General features: G+C 37.1%; 1 protein-coding gene across 1 annotated transcript in view; it reads right to left on the reverse strand.

Annotated features, from left to right (window-relative positions):
• LOC148948988 (protein TANC2-like) overlaps positions 1–12234 on the reverse strand; it is a 205007-nt gene that overhangs the window by 156231 nt on the left and 36542 nt on the right. Inside the window, exon 4 of the mRNA XM_089095078.1 lies at positions 429–587. Coding sequence (XP_088951204.1) covers positions 429–587 — 159 coding nt within the window. The remainder of the gene's footprint in view (positions 1–428; positions 588–12234) is intronic.

Genomic DNA, 12234 nt, shown 5'->3' on the forward strand with positions numbered 1-12234 from the left:
TTATTTTCTTTTTTTCTATTTTTATTTATTTTCTTTTTTCTCCTTATTTTCTATTTTTCTCCTTATTTTTCTTTCGATTGCATTGTCTCCTCCGATATTTGAAATCAATTCTTTGAAAGCCAATAATATATAAACGCAAATCAAGTACAAATGCGAAGTTAAAATATTATAAAATATAAACGCGAAGCTAACAAACTTTCTGCCGGTTAAACCAAAGCAAGATAAACTTCTTCTGAGACTACACAAAAATTTTTTTGGGTCTTTTATTTATTTTATTTTTGTGTCTTTTATGTTAAGTGTTTATTGTTACCTTCAAATCCTGCTTTGTTAATCACGTTCAGAACTTTGTTATTAAGCAACTAGAATTTAAATTAGTTCTACAACACGCATAATCTTCACATGCCAAAATTTAATAGAGTGATGAATACCTGTTAAGCTTAGCTTCCTTTCTTCTTTACCGGTGTGCGTCAACCGGGCGCGACTAGATTTGTGGGTCCACAAAGATCTACCAAAACGTGGACTTGAATTAGGACTTGACCCTGCACTTGCTAGTCCACGTCGTCTGGTTATTGGCGATACTATACAGCCTGTAAAACGAAAAAAGTAAGTAGGTTTGTTCAAAGCGACAAATTAAGACTTTTTTGAACCCTTATGGGGACACGGTATCTTAAACAATCACCTCATATCGCCGATTATGAACTTTTTTAGGTTGTGTGGCCTAAGTATTGAGAATATCATCAAAAAAGCTTTCTGTATTTTCTGTATTTTCTGTATTTTTGCCCCCTGGGACAATTCGCTAATGGACCTTTTGTCTTTGTGATGTTCAGCCGACACTGAAGCTCGACAAATGATTCTTCAAGCAACGTATTATATGATTGTCTTGTCTTTGCGGTTTCATACGTCTTGTTCACCTAGCTTAATACTAATCCGAAATAATATCAAAGTCACGGTTATATCTGAGCCAAGGTCGCATCCAGAATTTTTTTAAGGGGGGGGGGGCTGGGTACAAAAGGATTTTTTTCGGAAGAGGGGGGGGGGGGCTTACAAAAAACGCATCAAAAATTTGTTTATATTCATTTTTGATATGTTTTTACAAGTCGGAAAAACATTTCGGGGGAGGGGGGTTAAACTTCCTAACACCCCCCCCCTGAATACGGCCTTGATCTGAGAGTATAAACGCGATAAGCCGCTGAGTAAAAGCTACAAGCGCATAAGAGGAGCTATGATTCATGGTTTGTAGTCAGGGTTGACAGTCAGGGGAGTAATGACTGACAACTCCTAGTTAAACTGCACTCAGTAATGCTACTATATACATATATATTCACCCCAAGAATCCAGGATTTAGCCACATATACAATAATTATTTCAGGGCTGGGGGTTAAGGTTTTTAGAAGGGGTAAAAATTCCTCAGAGAAAACGCCAAAAAGAGGCAAATTTGGCTGAAAATAAAAGAAATTATAGAAAAAAATACATATCAAAGAGCAAAGGAGCAAAAGCCTCAACCCCCCCCCCCCAATTTTTGACTGCCTCTGGTTCACTTTTACCCAGATCTTTTTTTTCTAATCTCATATACAATAAAATAAACTTTCTGGCCAGAACAATGTCCAAAAATAACTTGAATTACATGTAAAATTTAGGTTTATGCCACTGTAAGTTTTTTTGTGAGAATACGCATGGACCTCTATGAAAATACTGGAGGAAAAAACATTAAATCCTCAAGTATAAAGATCTAAAAACAAATTATTTAAACCTCTATCCCCCAAGAAGAATGTTCCAGTTTCCTTATTTTCAATTTAAAAATAGGTCACCATGTTTTCACAAATATGGTCATAAAAGGAGGGGGATGTATGCACTCTCTTCAATGCAGGAGCCTGAGTGTTCGTATATAAAATTATGATGTCATAATAGGTGTTCCTATAAAGAAAACGACGGTTCACCAAAAACAAAAAAATTGCAAATGTTACTGCTTGATGATGATGTTTTATGCTTCTCTAGACTACAATGCCACCAATGTCTACACGATAATTGTCGTTTATAAAAGCAAAGAGAGGGTTATTTTCCAATTTTACAGAAAATTAGTACAAAAACTGCCGACCAAGTCGGCGCCAAGTTCCAATTGGAACATGGCTAATTGACTGGAACCAATTTAACCAGATCCTATCAAAATGCGCTGGTCAGCAATTGAAATAATATCCATTTGACTAATCTTGATTTTGGATATCTTTTCAACATCTCTCAAATCAGCAATCCGGAAATGACATCGAACTAAATTGGATTTCGGTAACGCTTTTATCATCAGATGACGGATGATCTGTCAGCGGTAACTGACAAAACGACAAGGTGAATTCTCCATGAACTTAAAAGATTTAGGACGCAGCTTGCGTGTCCGCTAAGGACTTGATTCAAGGGCAACCACACCAGAGGGTGGTAAAATTCAACGTCCATAGTAGAGGGCGGGAGTATTTTCCCTCCTCTTCAGAACGCCAAAAAAGGACAACATATGTAACGATTGGTGGAAATTTGACATTTTCTAGTGATTCCTTTCAAACTCACCTCCGCGGCAAAATATTTAAAAGGTGGCCTCTTCCCCCTAGAAAAATCCATGGGGGTGCCCTTTTCCACGTTATATACTGAATTTGGACATAGGAGCGTCCAGAAGCTTTGGGAGAAATAGGCCGTATCCAGAGCGGTTTGGACCCCGTCCCTCAAAGTGTTTGTCCGACTCGTAAAAACGTAACAAAGTGCATACAAAAAAAATTTGATGCGTTTTTAAAAAATCCTGGGAACGGCCCTGGGAAAAGGATATCAATCAGGCTGAACAATTGGTTTTCCGAAAATTTAAAAACACTGCAGATTTTTCTCTAGCCTTGGCCTTTACCAAAAATTTGAGGTTATAGCGTCCCTTGCCTGTATGCAAAATCTCTAAAGTGGCAAAGGACTTGAGAAGATTATTTTCTGATAAGTAGTTTAAATACAATTCACCTTAGAAAGGTCCGTACTAGAACAAGTAGTCTTGACTAGGATTAGCGGGCCAAATACGCAAACTTCGTTCAATTGGTTTCTAATCTAATTTTGGTACTGGTGCATTACATGGTCACTTTTATATACTATGCAAGGAAACCAGTCACGAACAACCCACCAGACGTGTTAACTGCAAGAAACTGCTATTCAGAAATGGAATTCAAAGAGTAGTTTCATTGCGTTTACGATATCTAACTGTTGTTTTTTGGGGTTTAAGGGGGGGGGAGGTACCTAGGTTAGGCTACATATTTAATATATGCTATACTTTACCTCCCCCCCGCCTAATGTGCAAATATATATCCCAAATTTTTTTCTAAGCTATTATCTATTCATCCTATTTTATTTCATTTAATTAGCATTAACCAAACTTGACTTTTTAGAAGTGACCATCTAATGCACCAGTACCCTAATTTTAATTTCGCTTAAGAGGGACGTTTGTTTTGGAAACATGTCTAAAAAATTTTCAGAATTTTATTACTCAGGAGGGGGGAATCTTCCGCCTTGAGCAAAGGTCCATTTCTTAGCTTTAATTTCCCAGTTTTCTGGGATGATGATGATGTGAGTGATACCCTCCCCCCCCCCCTGTAACTAAAAATTATTTTGATTTCAGTATACAGGTTTTGAGCATTGTATATTCTCCGTATTTATATGAATTGTATTTATACGTGTTTATTGTATTTCTACTTGTACGAGAAAATTGCTTGAGTTAAGGTGGGAAATGATGTTAGTAGTTGGTATGGCGTAGAATTAGGATCTAAGCAGGTTTGCCTTCCAATTCCCTCTTATTTGGATATTTTGATTAGTTTTGTCTCAAGGAACACAGTGAAGGCTATATGAGAAAATGGTGTAAAATGAACGTCAAAACTTTGCTAGACTTAGATTATGTAAATGACATGAGTATCCTATCGAGAAAAGTCGATCAAGTAGATAGCTTTTTATTATTATAATATTATTACTATTATTATTATATATTATTATAATAATATTATTATTATAATAATACTCGGTAGTATTATTAGTAAAAATGGTGGATGCTGTGAAGGGTGGAATAGCCAAGGTTCAGGGTGTTTTTAACAGTCAAGCAAAGTTTGCAAGAATAGGATAATAAGTCTACGAACTAATATTAGATACTGGAAGCCACGGCCATTAAGGCAGTTCAGGTATGGCACTAATATATGGGTTCTTTGATGGGCTGTAGAAGGCTTGCTCATTGTTATCCAAAGAAATTGTATAAGGGCTGGGCCGTATCCAGGGTTTTTTCAGAGGGGAGAGGGGGTCAAACCTCCTAACTCCCCTCTGGATACGGCCGTGTATAAGGGTAGTTTTAAGTAATCGTTGGACTGACAATATATCAAACAATAAGCTGTTCCAGAATCTCACTTTGATCTCACTTTCTAGGTCTATAATAAAATGAGGTTCAGATGGCCTGGCCAGATTAAATTAGCCCAGATTAAATTAGCCAGACTGTGGGGCCAAACTAAAATTAGCCCCCGAGTTGGGTCGGAAGAGGCCATAAAAAGGGTTTAAATAAATAAGAATTAACCTACGTGGGAGAGAATAAACAGTAAATCTTTGAAAAGATTGGAATGGAGAAGGGGCGTGCTTAGTTGTGTTGGCATCCGGCAGCTTTGCGCTGCAGTAAGTTGTTAGTAGTAGTAGCAGTAATAGTAGTTGATTTCTAATCATAGTCAAAAACCCGAAACACACTTTTCAGTCTTTTCGCTCTAATTTAAAGTTAGTCTTTAAATTAGAATAATATAATTATATAATATAATATCTTTTGAATTACTGTAGCCGATTTAGCAAAACAAAAACGCTAATCCATCAAAATTCATATTTGCTAAAGACTCCTGTAATATGCTTCAGGTTTCTCACTTTCAAAATTGTGTAGAGAAGGTGGCACAACTCAAGTGTGGCGGAAGTCTGCTATGCGTGGCAGAAAGAGGAGTGCTGTGGTGAAAGGTGTGGCATCACGTTTGGCAGAACAATTTTGCCCCACTCCAAAATATGTACCAGACGATGGAGAGTAAGCAGCCCCTCTGTGCGCTCTCTCATTCAAGATACCGCCAAATGAACAGAAAACCTTTGATGATTACTAGTATTCAAGCAAATACACATTAACATCGTCCAAGTTCTCAGCATCTTTGCTTTTTTGTCATCAGTCAGAATTAGCGAACAGGCACATACGAGCGAAGAGAATGTTGCCAAAATGCAAAAATTCTTCGATGTAAACATACAGAAATGAACATACTGAACAAGTATTGTCCTACTGATCCTCGCCTCGAAAAAAAGCTAAGCAAACGACTTTTGGAAATTATCCAGAACTGGAAATTATCCAATTGGAATATTAGAAGTTCGAAAATGCCAGAAATGACCAAGGGGCACTGGCTTCCCACCACATGGTGTAGGCCTACATTTCAGAACACCACATATGCCCCATGACGAGACACCAACAAAAAGTCTCATACTGAATTGGAGCTCCATTTTTTCTTTTATATTTACTTGGCGGGTCCATAAATGGTTTTCTATACCAGTGGTTTCGAACTGATTAGGCCTACCAGTCCACGTCCAGAAAAAAAATTATTCAGCGCTCCCTGGAAATTAATTATTTCTAAATTTTTAAAGCAATCAAACAGAAAGATATATGAATTAATGTGTCTACTTTTTTTGTAAAGTAAGTTAAGGGTAAAGTAAGGTGTAAAATAGAAACATTCATATTTGAAAACATGAAACTATTTATTGAACTCAGAATAGAAAGATAATACAAAAATAAAGTTAAACATTTGGAATCATCTTAATGAGAATGATAAACCTGATGTGCTGCAACCAATTTATTTATTTTTTGCTCTGTTTTCCTCAGTAATAATCCTGAATCTGGGGGAGGCGCCCATTTTCAAAACATCAAGTGGCGCGTGCCAAGTTTGCCAGGAGTGTGTTAACTGTGGCAGAAAGTGTGAAGAGAGTGACAGAACTGAACAGTACACGTGGCGTTCTGAGATTTACACCAAGTGGTGGAAAGTGAGCACCCCTCCCTTAAATCCCCACCAAAGGGATGTAGCCCCTACTTTCGAAAATACTGTCCTAGACTGTGCCACCTCCCCATTTGAAGAAAGGAGCAATACTCCTTAATCTATACGAATACAAACGTTCAGACTATATTTTCAAACAGTTCATGGTAACAAACTGTAAGTAAGGAGCGACCCGGCTCAATGGTAACCGAAACTATAAAAAACGGAAGATACATCAGAAGAATCAGATTTTTATGCTGATTTCAAATATATAAGTTTCATCAAGTTTAGTCTTACCCATCAAAAATTACGCGCCTGAGAAAATTTCCCATATTTTCAAAAAAAGGGGAAGCAACCCTTAAAAGTCATAGAACTTTTATGAAAATCACACCATCAGATTCAGCGTATCAGTGAACCCTACTATAGAGCTTTCAAGCTCCTTTCTGCAAAAATGTGGAATTTTGTATTTTTTGCCAGAAGAAAGATAACGGATGCGTGTTTATTTGTTGTTTTTTTTCCAGGGGTGATCGTATCGACCCTGTAGTCCTAGAATGTCGCGAGAGGGCTCATTCAAATGAAAATTACAAATTCTAGTGCCCTTTTTAAGTTACTAAAAAAATTGGAGGGCAACTGCGCCCCCTCCCACGTTCATTTTGTTCCCGAAGTCACCCAGTTAAAATTTTGAGATAGCCATTTTGTTCAGCATAGTCGAAAATCTAATTAATATGTCTTTAAGGATGACTTAACCCCCCACTGTTCCCGGGGGAAGGGCTGCAAGTTATAAACTTTGCCCATTTTTTACATATAGTTCTGGTTTTTGGGAAGTATACAGGCGTTTTCAGGAGGAATTTTTTTACTAGTGGGGGTTCGGGGTCAGTGTAGGGGTTACGGGGGAGGATCTTTCCATGCAGAATATTTCCTTGGGGGAAGGGAAATTTCTATGAAGGGGCGCCAGATTTCCCAGCATTATTTAAAAAACGATCAAAAATTAAATAAAAAAACAAGTTTTTTCAACTGAAAGTAAGGAGGAACATTAAAACTTAAAACGAACAGTAATTATTAAGTAGATGAGGGGGTTCGCCCCCTAGTCAACACCTCGCTCTTTACACTAAGTTTTTATAAGTACTTTCAAAAGAGCTATCTATTCTAATTAAACGGCCATCGTGATTCAGGGGTTTGTGATTCGAACAAAATTCGAAATTTAGCGTAAAGAGTGAGGTATTGACTAGGAACTCCCTAATATACGTAATAAAAACATACAAATATAGAAATTCGTTACATAAGTTAATTCGAAGTTGCGTCAGAAAAAAATTCCGAGAAAGCAATTTAGACAAAAAAAAAGGAAAATTAAAATGCGAATTTCGTTTTAATTATTCATGTATGGTGAGCTAAAGTCAAACCCGCATTAATTCAAAAACTTTCAGAAATTAAATAAAGAAAACGAGTTTTTTTTAACTGCAAGTAAGGAGTGACATAAAAACTTAAAACGAACAGAAATTATTCCGTATATGAAAGGGGCTGTCCCCTCCTCAACGCCTCGCTCTTTACGCTAGAGTTTGACTTTGTCTCACAACTTTATTTTTTTAAACAATAAAAAACTTTAGCGTAAAGAGTGAGGCGTTGAGGAGGGGACAGCCCGTTTCATATACGGAATAATTTCTGTTCGTTTTGAGTTTTAATGTCGCTCCTTACTTTCAGTTAAAAATACTTGGTTTTTTTTAGTTAATTTTCAAAAGGGATGGAAAGCCTACAGGGGAACATAGCGCCTCTAAAATATTATCAACCACTCTTGGTTTACAAGAAGGAAAATCGACAATTTTGAACTCATGATCATCTATATCAGGAGAACGTGAATGCCATTGTATGTAATTTTTTCCCTTTCGATAGAGAATAAAGATATGAAAAACTACTAACGAAACGCTAATTTTCGGAAATATTTTAAGCGTTTTCGCAGTATTATGAAAAAAGAATTTAAAATCAAAATTCTCAAGGACATAATCTTCGGTATCGAACGGTATCACCATCGTCATCTTGCGGTGAAGTCTAGATAAATAAACGTCTAGATATCTTGCATGGGAAATTGATACAGGGAGCAAACACCTTAAAACCCCTATAGTGGGAAGTTTAGCTATTTCCAGAGGCGGTTTTAGGGGAAAGGAATAAGGGGCACTTGCTCCGGGCGCAGAAATTTTTGGGACGCACAATTTCGAACAAATAATCTAACGGTTATAGTCATTTTGTAATTTCAGAAACTTTCCTTTTTATTAAATAAAAAGTAGAGGTCGTACTTAATATATGAGAATGATAAATAAATTATTAATTAATTAGTAAACAAAGAATATTTTTGTTAATAAATGGAAGATTTTGTTAAAGTTTGGCCCCAAAATTTTTTGGGAGACACTAAAAGCGCTAATCAAGATATTTTGCCCCAAGCGCAAGAGAGGCCAGAACCGACACTGACTATGTTTCCCTCCAAGATACATCACCAGGAGCGTCCCGAGACTCATTTCATTGGAGGGCGATCTTCATAAATTTTACCGAATCGTTACCTGATTTATGCCGAATAGGGTAACCGCCAAGGGCGGATCCAGGATTTTTTTTCGGGGGAAGGGGGGGGTTACTAATTTTGACTCAGTTTTCGACTAATTTTACTGATTTTTACCTAGGTTTTACTAATTTTCTACTTATTTTCGACTCGGTAAACAATTTCGGGAGGGGGGGGGGGTTCAAACCGGGTAACCCCCCCCCCCCCTGGATACGGCCTTGGTAACCGCGGACGAAAAAAGAAAATTGTCAAAAGAAAAATAACATGATGCATTACTTCATGGAGAATTTAAACTATATTTTCGCTCCACTATTTAAGTAACGAATCAATATTTAGTTAAAAAGAATATTTTTGTTAATAAACGGAATATTTTGTTAAAATTTGGCCCTAAAATTTTTTTGGGAGACAGGGAAAGCGCTAATCAAGATTTTTTGCCCCAAGCGCAAGAGAGGCCAGAAACGACACTGACTATGTTTCCCTCCAAGATACATCAGCATGAGCGTCCCGAGACTCATTTCATTGGAGGGGCGATCTTCATAAATTTTACCGAATCGTTACCTGATTTATGCCGAATTTTCTGCAGAAATCAAGATTTTGCAAAATATCTGCCAAAATTTTCGCCTTCGGCGAAAAATTTACCGAATACCAAAAACATTGGCGGGGTGGCGCGTCCCTCCCCCTCGGGACGCCCCTGTACATCAGGACACCAGTCCCTCAGAAAAAAACATCGTAACTAGCGTCGTTGGTGGTCGTGAGAACCGAATATCATAAGAAATAGCAATCGTGATAATTTTGAACGGACATTAGGAACAAGAACAGCCGACCCATGATGGAGAGCGTTTTTATCTTGACACAGAGCGTCTCATCTGGCATACTGATATCGAAGTAAAACATAAGCTAAGATGAATAAATTAAACATTAAATGGATACCCAAGGCACGTACCTACTCTACACCTTGGAAATGGACATGAACAAATTCGGGCTTTCGGCCCTAGGCAGTAATTGATTACACTTATTATTATGAGAATTGAGGAAGAACTATGGAGTTACGTTTTCAGCATTCTAGTACGACTTTCATTTTAAAATATATCTAATGGGCCTGTCAAGAAGATTTAGATGTTGAATAACCCCAAGTCTTACAATTCCAGACTGTTCATGGTAAAGGACGGTAGATTAAGAGCGACCCTTGTTTATAATAACCAAAGCTCTAAAAACTAACGTTTGACAATAAAACAATATGAGAATCCGCTATCTATGCTGATTGCACATATGTGCGATTCCTTAAGTTCAAAGTTTTAAGCATACATAATGACCGTAATCTGAAAAAGGGGTCTGATTTTGATGAAAATTACACCACCAAATTCAACATGTCTAAGTGTCCGAGAATATAGATTTGAAGTTCCTCCCTATAAGAATCCGGAAATTCATATCTTTCCGGAGTGATATGAGCGCAGATTTGTTTTTCCACTAGAGATGATCGTATCGAACCAGCAGTAGTAAAATTTTGGGAGAAGGTTTAAAGCCCCCAACAGGTAATCGATCCGAATAGGGTAACCGCGGACGAAAAAAGAAAATTGCCAAAAGAAAAATAACATGACGCATTACTTCATAGAGAATTTAAACTATATTTTCGCTCCAGTATTTAAGTAACGAATCAATATTTAGTTTCTCGTACAAAACTGCGTTTCCATAAAAAAAAACAAATCAAAAGAATAAATTCAAACAGAACCTAAATTTTCTTGTCCTTTTTAAGTGACAAAAGATATGGTGCCATGGAAAGCAGCCAGCTTTTGTCATTTTGTGCTAAAAGCAGCAATTTCGCCCCGAATAGGCAGCAAATTTCTATTCAATTGAGGACACATTGGCTTCAAAAAATACTCTAATCTCCAAACCCCTTTGAAGAATTAACTAGAATTAGGGCTTTGACTAGATTTTTGGGGGAGGGGTTAGAACTTATCTCTAGGGAGAACACTTTCGGTAATATTAGTCTCTTGACGTTGAGAAAGTGCATATTCTCCACGTCATATACCCTCTAGCTACAATACTGACAAATACACGGTTAGATCCTGGTAAAGGTCAGACGGGTTGCCAGAAATTACATAGCTGTGGACAACCATCTCATTAGTTACTTGATACTATAATTGGGTTAGCTATGTAGACAACCAGAACAACATTTGGGCCAATAAAGACAAGCCGATTTTTTTTTTAAATCTTTTTGTCATTCACGGTGCCTTCGTATTAAAAGACTAAATAAAACTCAACCTATGATCAACTATGACAAATCAAACACATAACAAGCTTAGCAAACTCTAAATCATGGTTGCAACAGTAGCTGAAATCCAGTACAGACCAAACTCCGGTCCATATTAACTAAAATTAAGAAAATTCATTCCAAAATCAATTTTCTATTGTAAATGGACCATGAATTGACATTGATTCAGGAATCATAACTGTTATCCATGTTGAGCTTAAAATAAATCTATAAAACCGATCAGCTTTCTGAGTCGAATAATGCCTTGCTTGTATTCATGTGCTGCGCAGTATTGTCGCAGGTGTACTCTGCCATCTGTGCCGAATTAAATTATGCTCTTCAAATTAATCGTCACTACTCTTCCGTGGCGTCAATTCAGCCATTTTCAGTGAAATTACAAAAAATTATACGGTACTTATGTATTATAGCGACGCCACTCAAGTTCTTGATCTGAGTAGAACCGGTTTCTTTGACCATGGATGAAATTCATTGGTCGACCAATAAAACCGGTGCATTTTCTCAACAAGTAGAGAGCATGTGGAGTTCCGCAAAACGGCACCGATGTACAGCATGCCATCATTCGAAATCATATCTAGCGGAGCACATATGGGGGGTGAAGGTAGAGCTCCTTTCAACACAATTTTTAATGACATCTACGCGTTTTGGACGGCCTGCTTTCCATAATTTTCTTCGGTAGTTTCCATAATTTTCTTTCCAAAGTTTTATATTGTCATTATATTTTGATAATTTTATTTGGACTAGTCTAACTTCACGTCTTGAGTGGGGTTGCCTATAATACATATGTACCAAATGTAATTTTCAAAATCAAGGCGGAGGCCACCTTGTTATGCCCTGATACCCCAATTGTAAAGAAAGAGCCTAGTAGGTAGTCCCTTTCTTATGACTCAATGCTTAATGATATCGAGTTATCGGCGATAAATCTTATAAAAAAGTAATAGACATTTTTGTAAGGAATGTTCAAGCAATGAAACCATTAAATTTCATGAAAGCATAGTTTTCGTTGCTTGGTTTAGATAGTGATCTTGCTTTTTGCATCGTCTTAAAGGTTTGGAAACAAAGAATCGTATTTAGAAGACTGAGGATGTAAAATTCAAGAACGTTAAAATTATAAGTCAAAAATTCAACGCATTATAGATCTTGAACCAAATCGGTCAAGTAAAAAAAAACAGGTTCAATTGAGAATCAAGGGCAGCAGGCACGTACGTGGGTGGGGAAGGTCTCTAGATAATACTCTTATCCCAGAACCATACAATATTAATTTCATATTATACAATTTGTCTGCCTTTGACAAACAGAGCCCACAAAGAATATAACCAAAGTCCCAAGTATTGTACAAGGAACAGCAGAGGAAAAAGATTAGCAGAAGAAAGAATATCTGAAGAATGGGT

Source organism: Artemia sp. Qi Xiang Cuo, chromosome 9 (genome assembly GCF_049724085.1).
Source record: "Artemia sp. Qi Xiang Cuo chromosome 9, ASM4972408v1, whole genome shotgun sequence".
NCBI classification, from domain to species: Eukaryota; Metazoa; Arthropoda; class Branchiopoda; order Anostraca; family Artemiidae; genus Artemia; species Artemia sp. Qi Xiang Cuo.